This window comes from Dermacentor silvarum, chromosome 8 (genome assembly GCF_013339745.2).
Source record: "Dermacentor silvarum isolate Dsil-2018 chromosome 8, BIME_Dsil_1.4, whole genome shotgun sequence".
Taxonomy (NCBI): domain Eukaryota; kingdom Metazoa; phylum Arthropoda; class Arachnida; order Ixodida; family Ixodidae; genus Dermacentor; species Dermacentor silvarum.
The window spans coordinates 15,848,428-15,866,557 of NC_051161.1; the positions used below are offsets into that span (position 1 = coordinate 15,848,428).

An 18,130-nucleotide genomic window follows, 5' to 3' on the forward strand; every position below is an offset into this window, starting at 1 on the left:
ACCATAGTCCCTCAAGCTATTAAGGGATTATGCCTATACGCCAGTTATCCCACTCCTCTTTCCCACAGTTCTCCCAGCCACACTACTGAAACTGAAGCCCCGCGAGGAGGATAGAAAAGAATGTAGCACTGGTAAGATTGGAGACTCGTGCGGGAATGCAGCCGCGCGCGACAGATAGCAACACCGGCAGCCGCGGCTGGTGAGAAAGAAAGATGCTCGGCGGAAACGGAAGAACCGCGTCGGAAAGGCTCGTAAAATACCGCGTGGGGATGCAAAAAAAAAAAAAAGGAAGGTAGAGCTGGTAAGCCCACTTGCATCTTTCGGAACAAACGGCGCCAAATGACGAAACACAACAGCGAAGAATGACACAACGCGGCGGTTTTGTCTCGCGTTTCTTAGTGTTTCTCCGGCTCCGGTGTTTTTTTGGCTTATCGCGCCGCCTTCTTCCGGATCGCTCCTGTAAAAGAAAAAAAAAAAAAAAAAGAAGAAAAGAAAAAGCCCAGCTGCCCGGCGACTCTCCGTTCGTCCCTTTCTGGTAGCGGCCCACAGCGCCGGAGTAAATAAAGTTCTGCGGTCGACGGGCTCGGCAAAGACACCGGGGGCTCGGCGGAGTGCCGGAGAGCTCAACGGCCGGCGCGATTCCATCGCACCGCCAGGGACCCCCGCATCTCCACTCAGACTTGATTGACCGATCGCTCCGTAGTATCCGCGCCACCTCTTCCCCCACCCTCTACGCGGGAGATATGTTTGTTTCTTTACCGCCGATCCTCGCGCACCAGCGAAACATTGGCGAGATGCGGGATCCACACAGCGCGCGGAGGAGCTCGTCCAAGTCTCGCCATAAGTCGAAAACGTATACAACCGCCACGTCGAGGGTTCGTACACCGGACGCGACGTGATGTATAGGGAGGAGATGCAGACAATGGGAGCGCGGAATGCGCCGTGCGTCCGTTCCCGGGTATAAGTTGCAGCGAGAACACGCGTACGCGTGCAATGAACGAGGCACGACGGGGCCTAGCAGCCGAGCTGTATGGGGAAGGGGAACGGGCGAACGTATTTCACCCATAATGGAGAGAAGCACCTGCGCGCAACAGCAGGCTCGCGCACAGCGCCGAGTCATCACGCTGGGGCTAGACGCCAAAAACTACGCAGAAGCCGAGGGGGGAACGATTCGAGCAAAAAAGACATTCGCCGGGAATTGCGAATGTAACAAAAGAGAAGCCATGTGGTGGGGCGTAGGGCCATCGCTTCCTTTGCGGTAGCTTGTTTCCCTTTCTTTCACACACGATCAGAGCAACGACGATGCTGAAGACGTCCGAAGGGGCAAAATAATAAACAAAGGAAAAAAAAATGACGTTATATGTGGCGGGGGCCCATCCATCACAGCGGCGGCAGTCCCATGGTGGCCTCCCAATTTCTCCACCTTCCTTTTACTGGGAGTGACTCTGGTCGACGCTTACACCGCAGGGATCGTTCTCTCGCATTGAGCCGCTACCGCAAAATGGGCACGCCAAAAGACGCAGCTCTCTCTCTAAAAAAAAGTCGAAGAAGCGAACTACATATTGCGACTCGTACACCGGCGACCATTACGGCTTTCGGTAGCCGGCGTGCACTCACGGTCCGGACCTGTTCGTAGCTCCGAAAAGCTGAAATTGCGTTCCGCAGGCGCTGTGGTTATATATATGAAAGAACTGGAGACTGCAGATAGTGGTCGGTAGAAGAGTGTTGAAATCCTCGCAGCTATACGTGTTTCACTGCGGGCGCGCGCATGCGCTCTGAGCGCAGTGACGACGCGAAGGAGCGGGTTTCTCCGTACCGCCCCGTTTCAGCGTCGCGGGCGTTTTCTCCACGCGCGCTTTTTGCCTCTATACCTTCCGCAGCTGGCGACTCGCAGTATTCCGGATACTTTTCTTCTGCGGCCATAACGTTTGAGTCGTCAAATACCAACGCCAATGTCACGATGAGAAAGGCATGGCAGCGACCTCATGCGCTGGGGTCGCTGCAGTGCACGTAACGGGCACTTTCACCACTGTGTCGCAACCTACCCCTGTGCTATCTCTGGTTATGTTCTGCCCACTCACCAGTGCCTTCTTTCTCTCTTTACCATCTCCTTACGTGTTACCAGATGTTTCGAGCGGACAGGAAGACAAGACACGCGGTCGCCGCCAACGGCTCTCACATCAAGTCATCATTATAAGGACGATATTCTGTCAGAAAAGCTACAGTGGTCCTCATCCGGCCGGCCTAGTGCAAACTACGCGAGGGGGTAGCCCGCGCCGTATAGTACCCGCTCCTCCATCGGGTGCGGCGCTATAGATCGCTCGTCTTGCGTCTCGTCACTACCGAACGCCAATTCTGTGTTTGCCGTAAAGTCTCGAGGTGGTACTTAAAAAAAACACCGGAGGAGGGATGTGCAGATGCCAGCGATTCTTAACTAACTTAATGCGACCAGCAGCAGGCTGTCTGAGCGGACACTGCCGTCTAACCAAGAAATACTTTTTCTGCGACGACCGCGAGATCAAGACCGCGCAACGGGAATACTGTCATACTGCAGAAAACACAGCTTGGAGTTTTCAACTGCTGTGGCAGTAAAATAAGAAAACTACAGCGCTGTCGCCCGAGAACACGAAATATTAATCCGCTAGAGGCACCCAAGAAAAGGAAACTGCCTGCGACTCTGCGAGTGAGAGAGAGAGAGATTAAATGCGCGACTACTCATCAGGCCCGCGCTTGGGGTGCTCGCTTGCTCTTCCAGGTCCGGCCACCGCGCCGGACGCTCCGAGATACGACTTTCGCAGGCGAAATGTGCGCCTCCGAGTCCCCCTTCCCTAATGAGTTGGGTATGCAAATCATTTCAGCCTTTCGAGTCATTGACCACTCCTTTTTTCCCGAAATGCGGCTGCCTTTGCTTGCTGCTTCTACCAGTACTACAACTCCCAGCTCCCAGGGTTTACTTTTTTTTCCCGCCTTCCTCTCCCCTATTTAGTCGCCGGCCTCTTTTTTGAGCGCAGTCATCGTTCGTGTCCAAACGCTGAGGGCGGCCGGTCCCCCCCCCCCCCCCCCCCAAAAAAAAAAAAAAAAAAAAAAAAAAAAAAAAAAAACGAGGCGGGCGGGCTGAATGCGAAAAGTCGTTTGGGTAATGAACTCAGCGGAACCATCTGCGCGGGGATTTCTTCTTTCCCACTCACATCTTCTTCTTGCTTTTGTTGTACTTCTCCCGACGCTGTCCCACAAATGGCAAATAGCTCCTCGCTTCTCCTCAGACGGAAGCTGCTGATCTCCCCCTGATTATTCAGACAAGTGAGGCCTACTTCAGCTCTCTGCAGTCTCGGAAGCTCCTCCACTCGCCCGATGCGACACGAGTTGCAAAAAAGAAATAAAGAAAGAAATTATAAAAAATAAGGGCTCCAAGCTATCGACCGAACACGAGCTCTGCTGCCTAGGTAAGCGCAATCAAGCGCAGCATCCTCTGACGCGACGCTGTGCGATACGCCATAGAACTGAACTGGCAAAAAAACCCAAAAAGAAAGTGAATGCGGGGGTGGGGGTTGAAGCCAGTGAGAAGTACCAGCGCACATGCCCGAATGGAAGAAAGAACGAAAGAAAGAAAGGTAGGGACAAAGCGACTGAAAACTACCCCAACACTGCGACCGTTTATGGATGCGAAACGAGCCCAAGAACGTGTTCTGCGTCAGAAGCGAAAGAAAGAGCCAGACTGTAAGAAAAAAAAAAAAAAAAAGAGAACCAAGGAAGGAAATGGGCGCCGGCAACAGCAACTTGCTAAGCGCCACTTCCGAGTCGCTCGCTTCGCTGTGACAGACGCCCCATCGGGGACAAACTAGCCGGCTAAGAACTCGCGCGAGGCAACGCACAGAGTCGGGACCGCCGCCGACGCCTCCGCTCTCAGGGAAAACGCACGTACGCAAATGCAGACTGCAAGGCGAAGGGGGAGGAAAAAAAAAAAAAAAACAAATGAAGAAGGAAACCGAGAGACAGGACACACAGACAGGAGGGGAGAGAATCGGTAGTGTGCGGAATCGACCAACCAAGCGCGGCGAGTAATTCACAAAGAGCAGACGCGAAACAGTTCGCAACCGCGTTAGAGAAAGTGGCGGCGAAGAAAAAAAAAAAAAAATGAGAGAAAGAAACGCGAAGTGTGAGTGTGTCGAGGACGAATCTGCTCTCGAAAGCGAAACGTGCTCGGATTTGTCGAGCGCCACCGCGTCAACAGAAGTGGAGGAGGAACGGGAGAATAGCAAAAAGAAAGGGAAACAAGAAAAGGGAAGGAGGGAAGCAGCGGCGCGAGTGTGAGCGCTGACGCGAATGCACCGCGTCCAATTGTGTACGCACGCACGTACAAACGAAACGAGCGCTGGCACTCGGAGAGACAGCGCCCCGACGACGGTGCGCCGACCACGGCGACGTCGCGCTAAGGAAGGAGAAGCGGAAGGATGACGGGAAGAGAAGAGACGTGCTGCGGTTTTTCCTCCCGTCGTCTCGCTTCCCTTAGTTCTACCACCGCTGTTTACGAACAATGGAGAAGGAGGGAGAGGAAAGGGAAAAAAGAAGGCGACAGAGGGAGGCAAAATTGCCGCGACAACGCTGCTAGCACTTTTGCTTCTCTTGCCGCTCCTCAATTTTCTTTCCTTTCATTTTACCCGTCTCTCGGTTCCTTTGTGCCAAGCCCGATCTCTCCCGCCTTGTTGACACTGCCAAAAAATCTTCCCCCTTCTCCCTTCGCGCATCGTCCCTAAGCTCCCCCGGCCACATCTCATCGGCTCGCATCGATCATGTCTCGCGCTTCCTTTTTCCCTTTTTCCACCAAATTTTCTTTGTAATGCGGTCGTTACTGGCTCCCTTCTTGGAATCCCGCTTGCGTTGATACGGGTGATCGAGTTAATAATTACGTCTTTCTTTTTCTTCTTCAAAATGTTATCCCTTTACAACAGTAAACATAAGGCTCTGGGAATTAGCTTTTTTTTTTTCCCCGACCGCGACTGCCAATTTCCGCTCAGTGCGTTACCTGTCGATGATACGATCAAGGCTTAACGAGCTGTGCTCTCGGGCGCCAGCGATCGATAAACAAAAGGCGCGTAGTTTTCATTCTTTCCTGGATTCTGAAAAGGTCGAGCTATGGCGTCGCTGTCTGATCACGCTTGAAGAGGCTCGAACTTTTGCCTTTTATCTTGCGAAACCGAAGCCATCGAGGAGCAGAAATAAGAGAGAGGAAAATACCGGCACCTTCATAGAAAGGACGGTTTCGTGTGAAACCTTGGCGCCGTCAGGTGGGATCAAGCTCGCAACGTCGACAACAGAGCGTGATCCCGTGGTCAGACCTTCGAAACGTTACTGGGTTGGGGACATCTTCCCATTCGCACTCGGTTCTTGCCCTTCCTTCTCTCCTCAATCTTGGCTCAGGCTAGCCAGATACTTTGACCCGAGCGACTTGGCTGTCCATAAATCTCGTTCTTGGTCCTTCAACCAAAGCAGCCCTCCCAACAGAGTGGCCCGGTGCGTATTTCCGTTACCACTTACAAGACTTTTCTTCCTCTCCGCTAAGAGTACAGGGCCTGTGCCATATTTCAGCGTGTGCCGAGTGTCGACGCGCGCAGGACTTGGTCGAAAGAGCGGCCAATCACGGACGGCGGCGGTGAAGGCGCGCGCGCGGCGGGGGCGGAAGTGACAAGTGCCCTCTAGCAACCAGGCTTGACAACCGTTTACTTCCGCCAGGCTTGCGTTTTCTCGCTGTTTCCGAGTGACCGGCCAAGCACTTCGAGCGCGTTCGCCGCTAACGTCGGCCACTGGAGCCTCACGACCTATCCTCGAACGCCTCTACCCATCTCCCTCTCGAAATCTCTTCTCTCTTCTTTTTTGCCCGAAGCCTCTCATGGCACGCAGGTCGCGGGCGTCGATAACTGCGTGTGCACACGCGCAAAATGGGTGGAAGCGGGAGGGGACGGAGAGAGAGAAACGGGCCTCGGGCGGTCGTCCAAATTGCGTTTGGTTTGGGGCCGGCCCAGAAACGACGTTAGCGTGGAAGGCAGCGCCACAGAATGCGCGCTCGGGAGACCTCTCACTCGAGGAGCCGGCGGTCCGGGCACAAGAAGCGCTAATGTGGTGTACGGTGACCGCGCCGACACACCATCAGGGCTGCAGCGAACGTGATGGGCCTGGTCACAACCCGGGCGCTGAGAGCCACCCCTCTTCTCAGCGTCATCGACCTCCGGCGGGAGAAGTCTTTAGGCGCCGTAAAGGAAACACGTACACGGCCGCGCTATGGCGTCAGGAATAAAAGTACGCCGAAAAAAAAAAAGTGTATTCTTTAAAAGGCGCAGCCATAGAGCTATAAGCGAGATTGCTAGTGGAGACACGCAAGAAACCTATAATGTCAACGAGTCATCGTTTGTGCCTCACGTTGGCGCATCGCGACGGAACATGTCTGACTCGCGTACTGATTGCAGGGAGAGTTGATCTATCCACATGTGCTAATCTGGTATGCTGGCGCCGAGCCTGCGAGCCAGGCGCAATGGTAGGCGTTGTTTTACAGAGACGGACAGTGGAGACTGGAAAGCCTATTCCTGGAACGTGAGGGACCGAAACAATTTCGTCGCAATTATTAAGCTGCTCTCAGTTACCTATTGTGCATCGCCTAGTGTTACACAGTCAAGTTCGTTCTTGTCAAGTGCTCGCTACTGTGATACGCAACGGTATTTAGCGAGGAGCTGACACTTTGACACAACGTGTCTATACCGTTCCAAGCGTCTTATAGCCTTCTGCCATAGACGTTGCCGACGACTCAGTTCGCTGACTAAATGCGCCTGTGACGGTAAGCGCGGATTCTTCTTCCGTTACAACTAGAAATACAAATAGTACTGAAAAAAAAAAAAACTGGAAAAACAGAAAATGTTGCAGACCATTTCGCTGTTTACAAACAAGGCCCTGGCATGCTTCTTTTCTTTCGCCACAGAAAGAGAACGAGCAAGACAATGGCGAGCTGCAGCAGTGCGGAAAGAAAGAAGCCAGCAGGTTTTCGACAGTCTTCCTATGCCCCCCCCAATCGCAAACTTACAAATCAATCTCGCCGCATATTACCCGAAAAAATATACATATTTATGCTTGAGTCACGGTACGAGTTTCTTTTATTTGAAAGCGCAGAAAGGGGCGTCTCGTGCGTTGAGGCAACTTCATTTCTTTTTTCTTCGTAAAAGTATACGCTGATAAGACACGGAAGTTTTGAGGTCACAGGCTCACTACTGCCACGACAAGTGGAGAACAGTTTATTATACCAGCCTAAACTTATTCATCGTTCCCCTTCAGTGATCCCGTTAGGTCGCAAGGTGTATTCTCCGTTTCCGAGGAATGTCGTCCTCTTCCATATAACCCGAGTGGCGGGAAAGTGCCAAACACGGCGCCCTGTTCTTCGGTGCTTCAGTGAGCACGAGCCAGCCCACGCAAGACGAGCTGAAGCGCCAGCACGTGAGCCGGCGAAGAAGCCAGGCGGAAGGCGGCTTCGCACTCGGTTGCGCCTCAGCCCCGCAAGAGCTATATCCGATGACGGGGCGCCGCGGAACGTTGCACAACGACCGCGCGCTTTCTCGGCCGCCGCTCTCGCGTGGAGGTCTAGATCGAAGGAATATCGGCACCCGCTTCTTCCCGATCGAACACGTGCGCGTCCCTTATGCAACGCCCGCCCGGCGACAACCTTCGGCGTCGGTCGCGAGGCGTTACCGCCCCGTCGCCGCACGCTCGCGCACCCGACCCGAAAGACCCTGGCTTCGACGATGCGCATGCACTACAACGTTGGGACCGCGTCGCATTGCGGCAGCGCCTAGTTCGAGGACGCTTCTCAACGAGCAGAGTGCTCCCATTTTGTATTCAGCGCCGGCTATGAGTGTCGGTTCGAACGCTCCATTAAACCGCACCTTACTTCTTCCTTCTAACCTTTCCTGTATACCCTTCAGCCTTCGTGCTAAACCAGCGCGTGTGTGCGCGCGCGCCCAATGTGAACGGGAGTAGTACACGACGTTACACGATGCCGCAACGTGGAAGAAGTGGCTTTGCACACGCAAGGAGACGAAGGGAGAATTCGAAGGCAGCGATCGCTGTTCACTGCATGGGCCGCCGCGAAACAAAACGAGAACACGGCGGCAGCACGCACCGCTGGAGGGCGCGTTGGATCGAGCCTCGTGGCTTACTTTTTGGGTGTATATATACTATCGCAATGCTTTCATCAGCCACCCTCGGTGCTTCGGCTGTTACCACGGCAGTTCTGGTACACTAACGTGGCAGTGAACGAACGGTGCGACACATACATAATCCGGTATCGCTAATGCGTCTATCTCCTGCGGCGTAACGTAACGTAACGGCGTAACGCACGTTGCAATCTGTTGGACAAGACCGAGACGATATACTCGTGCATCGACTTTGCAGGCACGCACGGCCTCTCGCGATAGCGCTCGCTACGAGTGCGGAGATTGTGATCGCAAAGGCGGCCGGGTTTATTTAAAGCCGGTGCTTGCTTCTCAGAGAGGCGTCCAGTTTGCACGAGGTGCGCTTAGACGCACGTTTGCTCGGCTTACGCAACGTCGTTCACGACGCATGCGCGGGCACATATAGAGAGATGGGTGCGTACCTTCTTCAGGTGTCCGTTGGAGGTTCCGAGGAAGGCGACCGTGTAGTCGTGAGTGGACACGGCCGCCACCGATGTGAGCAGCACGTTGGAGTAGGTCAGCACGGGTGTCGCGTTCACTGGCTTGCTGCCGTCTAGCGGGGTGTTCACGTCCATGCCGCAGAAGTCATCGTTGATTTGCACTTGCTGCGAAGGAAAGAGAGAGAGACAACGCAAAATTCAAGCGCGAGAAACGAGGTCAAGTGTGCGGTTATGCTATGCAGGCAACGTAACTTTCTATACCAATTACGAAGTTTATGATAATGTCGATCCACAACGTTGGAATGAAATGACGTGCAAGGAATGCTTGCGCGTCGTTCCCCATTGTGAGGGTATGCAACGCTCGAGCAAAGTTACAGCTAGACCCATATTCTCAGCAATACGCTGTCATGTCGAACGCACATGTCTAAAGTGCTGTTAGGCTGGTTGGCAGTGCGGCAGACCGCCAGCGTCAGTCCTTGCGTGTCAACGGCACGCATTGCGGTGTAATTTTGAACCACGGACATTCAACGCGACTTCACGCAAGTAAGAACACAAGTACGTGCCATCATCCCCCCATAACAAGAAACCCACACTAAATGCCGCGAATATATTTTAACCTCCGCTTCCAGTGTAAAGAGCATGCCATCCGATGTCAGGCTCGTTGTTGTGAGAGCCATCAAACCTAAATAAAGACCCATTCAGATTATGACTGTATCTAAGAAGGTGACGTCATTCGGTTATGATCCTGCGACAAAACTAAAGGTACGACAAGCGAGGTTAAACTATTCGAAGGGCGAGCTGACATCCTGCTAAAATTCTATCCGGTTCCGTTTTCTAGAACTCTGTGAACAGCGTAATCTGATGCGGGTAAAATGGCTACCGCTCCTAAACGTATAAAATAAGTATACGGAGCCACACGCAATAACACGAATAAACTGCACAAGTGTCAGCAGCTATATACAAACGTATACAGGAACGCGTTCGCGTTCCTATACGCGACCGCTTGCCCTGAGCAGTGAGGGAGCGAGATCACGATCGAGACGCCCAACCGAGTCATCAAAGAGCGCTAATGTCCTTGGCCGGGGAGGGAGGGTACAGGCCGGCGGCGCCTATTCGCAGGTGCCGTTAACGGCTTTCCGTTGGCCCAGCGTCGGGCCCCAACTCGGCTGAGGCGACCCGGGAAAGGTGACTCCTAGGCGGCCGCCGTCGCTGCTACCGTTAGTGTCTGGCGTCCCTGCAGCCTCTGCCGGCCCCCAACTATCTATCCATTGTCACCGCGTCGACATCCGCGCCACATCCTCTCTCAGCACCTTTTCCATGCAAGCTATATGATTGTTTCCGCGTATACTTCTTCGTAGGATGGACAAAGCTGCCTTCTGTCATCCCGTAGGATTCGGGAAAGTATACTGCCATGCGCATTTTCGGCACCAAACTTTGTTCTCCAACAAGACATTCACCACCTCTACTCAAAATCACCGGCTTTTGTAAATGAACTTATGTTTCCACATGAACAATATAGGGGTATAACGAGGGGGAAAGAAATTTAAAAGAAAACGTGAACTACCGCTTGTCGAGGCTCCTGCCTCTTACAAAATTGCACCGGCAAGCACTGTAGCCTCAAGCTTTTGTTTTCGAAACTATTTCACGCGCGTCTTACCTCCTACTACGTTTTAAAAATCACGTTCACCCATTTCTACCGCGCCATTAATGTTGCTCGCCTTACGTCTCGCTCTTCGCCCGTAACCCTATACGGGCGTCCAATTTGCGCGCGCCGGCGACGTTTTCGCCTTGTGATGAGAGTGCGAGGTATGCTTCCCGCAGAATTCCAGCTAACAAGCGCACGAGATATACGGCCCTGTAGCGGCGTCGCACAAGCTAGGCTCTACCTGGAGAACGCAAACGGTCCTCCTGCAATTTGCCGGCACGTGGGGTGTCCACGCGACGCTTATGCGTCCGCATCATTCACGCTGCTTCTGCAGCTTCGCACGAGGCGCCGTTGTTTTATGCCCGCGGCGCACAATGGGCCGGTCGCGCACAAGAGAGCTCACATCGCGTCCGTTCCGCACGCGGACACAGACAAGGAGAACTGCGTCCTTAAGGACCTCTTTTGATGTCGGTGTACGGTACTCGCGCAAAGGGGTCGCCCTGGAGCGGACAAAAGCTACATACAGTTACGGTATATATGGCTCCCAAAGGGCGCCATATATACAGCAACTCTAGGCAAGGCGTCGCTGCAGCGACCAACGGTGGGGGCTCAAGCACAAGCGCCGAGGAAGTGTCGCTCTGCTCCAACTTGCCACAAAGAGTACCCGCTTTACGGTGTTACGAAGGACCTCGGCAGCACATAAGGCATTCGATGGAAGAAGATTACAATCGATAGTACAATAGACTCGTAAGCGTCCTTAGAATTCTACGAGCGCTGTCCACAAGAAATGATTCGAACACTATATTAGAGATATATACGTACACATGCTCCATAATACGTCATCCAATACCCCCAATGTGACAAATAGTAAGTAACACACGGGTCTATACATATATCCCCGCATGCTAATATGAGCTTGTTAGATGTAGTGGTTATGGGGCATATGGGTGTTTTCAACAGGAAAGGCACAGTTAACGAAGGCGATCAGTACGCGAACTCGCGGTTTCCATACCCTGCCGCGGGGGCTACATTCTAGTTGGGGCGGAAGAACACGTTGTCAAAGTTAATCCGTAGCCATCCACTAAGTACGGTGTTCCTCACAGTGCAACGTCGGAACGTTAAGCCTCAATCAGGAATCTTTAATCGAGCTAGAAATAAAACAGGAGACTTTTGGAATGCGAAACGCGTACACCAATGTGGAAGCCACCAAAGGCCACCAACGCTTTCTCGAATGAGCAGTAATGCCCCAAGTAAGAGGTCGTACACGCGGATAGATTGGTTGCCCTGATGCAGTCGCGGCAGCCATATCTGAGAGCCACGGTCAAAAAGCTGACCGTTAAACGGATCCGCAATCTCCAACTTATTTCCAGCAGTGCTGTGCAATCTGCGAGTGGCGGATGGTCCAATATAGCGTCCGTGACGTCACGTGCGGACCATATTGGCTATCAAAGGCGTTTGCTCCTCTCTTTGTGGGTAACGGTCGCATTTATCTCTCTAGCTCTTCGACAAGATTCCCTTAGGCCACTGATGATCTGTCACCAGGGCCATTTCAGCGTACTCTGACTCGGTGGCTACAGACACACAGCCCCGTAACATAGGTGCGGAGCGTGGAGTCAAGAGATCTGGACATTACAGAAGGCTCGTTTACGGGGATACGTGCGGCCGTGCCATCAAAAATCGTCGCAAGGGGTTGCGAATCAAGGGGAGGGGGGCCGAGGTGCTTACAACAAGCTGCCACAGGGCAGTGGAGTCCGCCTCGCCAACTACGCGTGCAGTGGGGCGAAGACTACAGATGGCCTCAGTCATTGGCGTGCGGAACCAAAAGAGCTAAACCATAGTTCCGTTGGTGCCGCGCCAATCCTACCGCGCCATGCTGACTAAGAACAGCAGTTCTGGCATTATTGACTTGGAACGAAGCGTATGTGTGATGTAGAGTGGAGTGTCAAGTGAGTGGTGTTACTTGGAGCCCAGTCGTTCTTGCGAGACAGAGAGAGAGAAACAGAGGGCATCACGGCTTTCAGGACGCACATTACAATGTACTGAGCGGGTTCTCCGTGACGTGGTAGCCCTTGACGCCAGATGATGCGGCAGTATAGTTGCGAGTATAGTTGTGATCGTTCCCGTCGTGTCTGATGGTGCAGTGCTAAGATTTTCTCGACGCTACTTAACAGACAAGTCTGGTATATTTAACATTGTTGTTCGCAGAATAACACGCGCTAAAATGTTTGAAAGAAAAAAGAACCAGAAAGAAATAAAGAGGAAAGCAAGAAACGCCACGTAAAGATTAGATGCACAATTGGGCGACACTTTTTCCCCGCTTTCCACCCCGAAACACGGCGAGCCGGTTCTCTTTCCCGATTGGGTGGTGCTACTCGTAGCTTGTGCTGCGCTGCACGGCGTTGCCTCTAAGTCCACGCGCGCTGCAAAGACCAGGAGCGCCACTGGCGCGTGGTGTCCGCGTGCCATTGCGGCGGATCGATGGAACGAGCCGGCCGTCGGCCACCGTACTTCCGGCGAAACCATTTGCGCTTCGCGAGGAGCAAATGCCTGACAGAGCGTGTGCAAACGCCGCGGCCGCGTGCGCTCCCCCTAGCCCGATGCGCCGCCGCAGTGGCCGGCCGTTGTGGTCCGCCATTTGCTCTCGACGGTTCCGGGGCGCGGGCGCATGTTTGCTCTAGGCCGTCCGTCCCAAACCGTGGAATCGACCATGCCACCGAGCCTTATCATAGAGAAGAATGGCGCTGCACGCTACGGCGAGCCTGAAAAACTTAACTTCAGTATCGGCAAAATTCCGCAGAGACGGCAGCAAGGGGACGAAGGGAGGACTGCGGATGGGGTGAGATCAGTACGCATTTCTTTAAAGCTCGCCCTGAGTATACGAGCAGCAACGCAGCCTATTGGAAGCAGCAGAGACTGCCACACAAAAGTCACTGCGATCTATAGATCGCAGCGACTATGGTGTTTCCGATTTCGCCTGTCTCGGGAGCTTGTCTGTACAAACTTGCTCGAAGTCGATACCACTCTAACACCCTTTCAGCATCAGAACTTTACAGGAAAATTCTGGAGAGATGGCAGGCATGCTTTATGAGAAAGACCGACATATCGTATCACGTCTTTGTTGGCTCACGCTTTGTGGCACGAAATCCTTTCTCTCCTCCTGTACTCTCATATCATACATGTGCGGCGTCGCTGCCATGGCAGCGGTAACAAGCATTACACGCATCACGGACATACAATGAGAGTACAGGAGGAAAAACTAGCGACCTTACAACTTTACCGCGTTATAAATAAAAGGCCGGTACAATGTTCCTATCAATGTGTCCTGGTGTGTTTATTGCCCAAGAGGGCATTTGATCAAGCCGTCGTAGCCGAGCCGCGGGCTCAAAATGATCAATCAGCCGAACCGAGTCAATGCTCGCGTCCACGCTAATTAAAGGACCGCCTAAGAAACACTCGGAGCGCATTTACCGCTGAAGGTAAGCTTCTGAAACTCCATGGATAACGCCGACGGTGCACAGAGACCGTAACGGTGGCCTGTCCTAACGGCCGTTTCGCAAGAACGCGGGGCAATAGCTAGCTGCTTGCGCTTTCCCACTCGGCGGCACATCTTTCAGCGAGAGCTCTGAAAAACGCATCGTCGTGCGGTACCGCGAGACCAAATGGGAGAAGGCTTGTCAGCCGTGATCGAGCAAAGTAATGCGTGGTTGGACCGGGAAACGGTGAGCAATCTCGGCCCCGTATACCGTCTGAAATAAGGAGGTCGTTAGTCCCGAGAGCTCTCCCTCCACCAACGCATCCTTTCTTTTCTCTTCCTCCATTTGTACCAGTTAATTTCGACACTACTCGAGTCGAGTATTTTTCTTATTCTTCCTTTGGTTCCCGAAATACTCGTCCGTCACAGCTGGTGCAGACGATAGTGGCGCTAAAGTTACATGATTGCATTTCGCAAAGCCCATTGTACTTCATGAGCTGCGCTACAAGACGTTTCACTTGAGAAGGCAGGCTGGCGAGCACAGACAGACACAAAGCGAAGTATTCACCTACTGTTATAGCCTACACGGAATCGCCCAGGCGGAACGCTGTCGCTCTTGTTAGGAGCTTGTAAAATTTGGTTGCAAGCAGTATTGGATAGAAACCCCGGATATCAGCCGATACTGCAACAAATCTGAATTCTCGAGTATAGGAGTTTCGCTATAAATGACTTTCGTCAACTCAGACGCTGACTTATACCCCTGTCAAGCGGGCATTAGTTAAGTGCACTTACGGAGAGTGTCACTCGGTTTAAGTGCACTTTGCCCAATCTAAACGTCGCAAGTGGAGTGTCACTCACTGCAGAGTGTACTCCGGTCGAAGTGCGTTCACGGAACGCACTTTGCTAGGCCGAGTGCGTAGCCTCGTCGCCAGCGGTTTCAATGGTATAAAATGTAATGCATAAAAAAAGGACAAAGAAGTTCATTTTAGTGGTTGAACAGCTCTTGCGCACAAATAATAGCCTAAAACGCGTTCATATTCTGTTCGAGCAGGATAAAATGCCGCCTCGTCGCACGCCGCTATGTCGTTCTGGATTGGCTAGGCATTTTTCTTGGCCGGCATTGACTTGCCACACTCTTAAATAAAAAAAACATTTTCGTTTTTTGTTGAAAAAACATAGATTAAGTTTGTTTGAATTAATTATACAACGTAAGACAATCACTTTTTAGAAGTACTTTTCTTTTTATCTACGTTTTCACAAAACGCGCTCGTAGTCTGTCGCCATGTTTTTTACTGCGAGTGCACTCTGTTTTCCCGTTTAGAACCGCGTAGCCTAAAGTGTCACTCAAGGTCCCGAAGTGCACTTAACTTGCCCGCTTGACAGGGTTATAAATGTGCGGTATTATCGACACGGACGCCTATCAAGAGACGACAACAGCGAAGTGACCGAAAGGAAATACGATGGAGTGATAGAATGACACGCCAAATGAATGCATGAATGAGAGTGCTCGGTGATGAATCATGACCATGGCGGCCTCCTGTTATGAACCAAAATAATCGCAGAAGGATGTTTTCGGACTCCGCCCCGGTCAGAAGGCGGCCACCACGCGGCCGCGGGAATCGAGCCCACCACCTCGCCAGTCCGCTGCAGAACGCCACGAACAGCCATCGAGGCGGGCACACGGTCGCCGACAGAATTAAGCGAAGAGGTCAGCCTTGCGAACCGTGACACAGCCGGAGGGGAGAAAAGCGAAACGTCGAGAAATAATTATACGAGAAGCAAGCCGAGCAAAAAAAAAAAAAAAATAAAGTAAGTAAAATAAAAAACAAGCGGCGTCGGCGCTCGTGTACACATACACACAAGCCCTGAGCACCACGTTGCCGGGCAAGAGGCAGCGGCCATACACAACGGCGCTGTCACGGGCACGATCGGCCGGTATTAATTTTCGGTTCGGCCGCCACGGACCGCCGTGCTTCAGCAGCGGCAGCAGAAAGCAGCTGCACAAAGAACACCGGCAAAGAAGCCAGCCAGCGAGGAGAGCCTCCAACACAATTAGCACGCTCGGATGCGCGCGCAACGCGAACGATGCTTCGAGCCCTCGTCGGGACGCGCCGCCTGCGTAATGTCACACTGCAAAGCAACACAAGGCGGAATGCGCGACGCGTCGCTTCCCATGTAAGAGGGGCGCTTCTGCCGCTAAATATATATGCGGCCACGCACCCGAAAGCAGCCTTACGAGTTGCAGTGCATGCGAACACGCTTCTATATATGCTCCCTTTTGATTCGCGAGGCTTAACGTATACAAAGCGACACCGGGGCTGTGTATGAGAAAAGCGAAATATGGAAGGCTCCGGATTAATTTTGACCACCCGGGGTTCTTCAACGTTAAGCTAAATCGAAGCACACACGAGTGTTCTTGCATCTCGGTCGCATCGGGATGTAACCGCCGCAGCTGGAAATCGAACCCGCGTCCTCGTGCTCAGGATGCAGAACCATCTCTCAAGAAGAGAGAGAGAAAGTGGAAGAAAGACAAGGAGGTTAGCCAGTGTAAATACCGGCTTGCTACCCTGTACTGGGGAAAGGGGTAAAGGGAATAAAAGGTGATAGAAGAAAAGAAAATTGAAGAAAGAAAATTCGCGCAGTAACGCGACCCTACGCGCTACCATCTCTCAAAGCATCGTTTATGTCAAGGTCTTAAAAAAAAAAAGAAAAAAAAAAGTGGCCGATTTTTGTTAAGAAGCAGGGCGTGGCGACGAGTTGGCGAGGGAATGTATTGGAAACAAACGGTGTGTCCAGAAATGTGTCCGAGCATTGTCCGGCACCCGCACACGTTTGTATAAAGCGAAAAACGAACGAAAACACCGACACGCTCGAGCAAATTAAGACTACATGCGGGAACGAAAGCAAAAGGAGAAGCAAGAATCGTGACATGGAGAAAGCCGAAGTGTTAACCATGGACTTGACAAATTGCTGCGAGCTAAGCGCCCACGCGTATAAAAGCGCAGATTGTTGGTGTGCCGGTAATCTCACTCCCTTTCCTCCATCTTTTTTTTTTTTTCTCTGTGCCCTAATTATCTGCAAACGTGTGTGAGCGCACGCCCCATGCCCGCTCGTCACTCCTCTCCCAGCTTCGTTCCTCTCCTGAGACAATGCGTGTGCGGGGGCGTGCTCGCGTGTGCGGAGAGTCGGGTTATCTTGGGCTTCAGCACTGCACGGTGCTCGCGGCTGGTAGCAGCGAATGTCTTGCTGACGGAAAGCGCAACGTTGCAAATTTCCGGCATAACGTTATGTACATGCTTGGAATACTCGGCCTTACCGTAGAACCCCTTAGAACACAGTAAACACTTTTTTCCATAGCATATTCTTGAGGAGACAACGCGGAGTTAGTTTGGATTCCATAATAATGTTCGTACGGAAGGCACTGCATGCGAGGTTATTGGTCGGCATATGGAAATGTTTCGACGGGGATACCATGCTAAATTTCTCTATAGTGGCTTGCACTTGCGATGTCCGCGCGTGGGGTTACGATGAGGCGCAGAAGAAATGATATTTCCAACAGACCAACTCAAGGTTGTGGCGTTCCAGATCAAAGTAATTACAGCCATATACAACAAGACAGCCGAAGAAAGTACAGCGCAGCCGCTGTCTGAGAAAGCCGACGGAGAATCCTGCACTTATATATACTAACGCCGTTCTAACACGAAAGAAGAAATATCTCGCGCGGAGCACTTACCGACGCCATAATCCGAGCATTTCGTTTAATAACGACCAACTGCTTTAACCGAACGTTACATATAATCGCATCTTCGAGCAAGCAAGACAGTCGAGCCGCGAAGCCGTGTCGTACCCGTGGCCTCGACGCCTTCTTCGCCCTGATTTCTCGCTCTTAATATATGTTTCTTCTTTTCCTTTCCTGCGATCCAGCTGCGCGGTTCGACGGCTTGTTTCCGTTGTGATTGTTTCTCTTCCGCCTCGTCGCGTGCCGACGCCAGGAACCGGCGCGCGCTCACGCACGAACACGGGGTCTTCTCTCTCTTCTGTTTACATCTGTGTCCGCGAGCACGGACGCAAGGGAGGGACACGCAACGATGGATGGGCCGCCACGCGTCGCGATGTAATAAAGCGCGGTTCGCTGCCCGGCGAACCTGCAGGGTCCGCGGGACGGCGAAGGCGCGCTCCGCATGCATGCAGCCGGGGCACCCGCCGGAGAGCGGACGAGAAGGCAAAAAACAAAGGAATAGAAAACGAGGCACCGACACGAGCGAGGGCCCGAGCGAGCGCGCACCGAGAAGGCATTGTAATGAAATTAGCGCGGTTGCCGCGAGCCCACGGTCGGGGACGTGGCACTGGCGCGCGGCGTCGC

The 18,130-nt window shown here is 52.7% G+C and overlaps 1 protein-coding gene across 8 annotated transcripts in view; it reads right to left on the minus strand.

The window, feature by feature from the left end:
- LOC119460676 (plexin-A4-like) overlaps positions 1–18,130 on the minus strand; it is a 356,289-nt gene that overhangs the window by 57,725 nt on the left and 280,434 nt on the right. For all 8 annotated transcript variants that reach the window (XM_049672066.1, XM_037721722.2, XM_049672065.1 and 5 more), the window contains one exon: positions 8,633–8,815. In XM_049672066.1, coding sequence (XP_049528023.1) covers positions 8,633–8,815 — 183 coding nt within the window. The remainder of the gene's footprint in view (positions 1–8,632; positions 8,816–18,130) is intronic.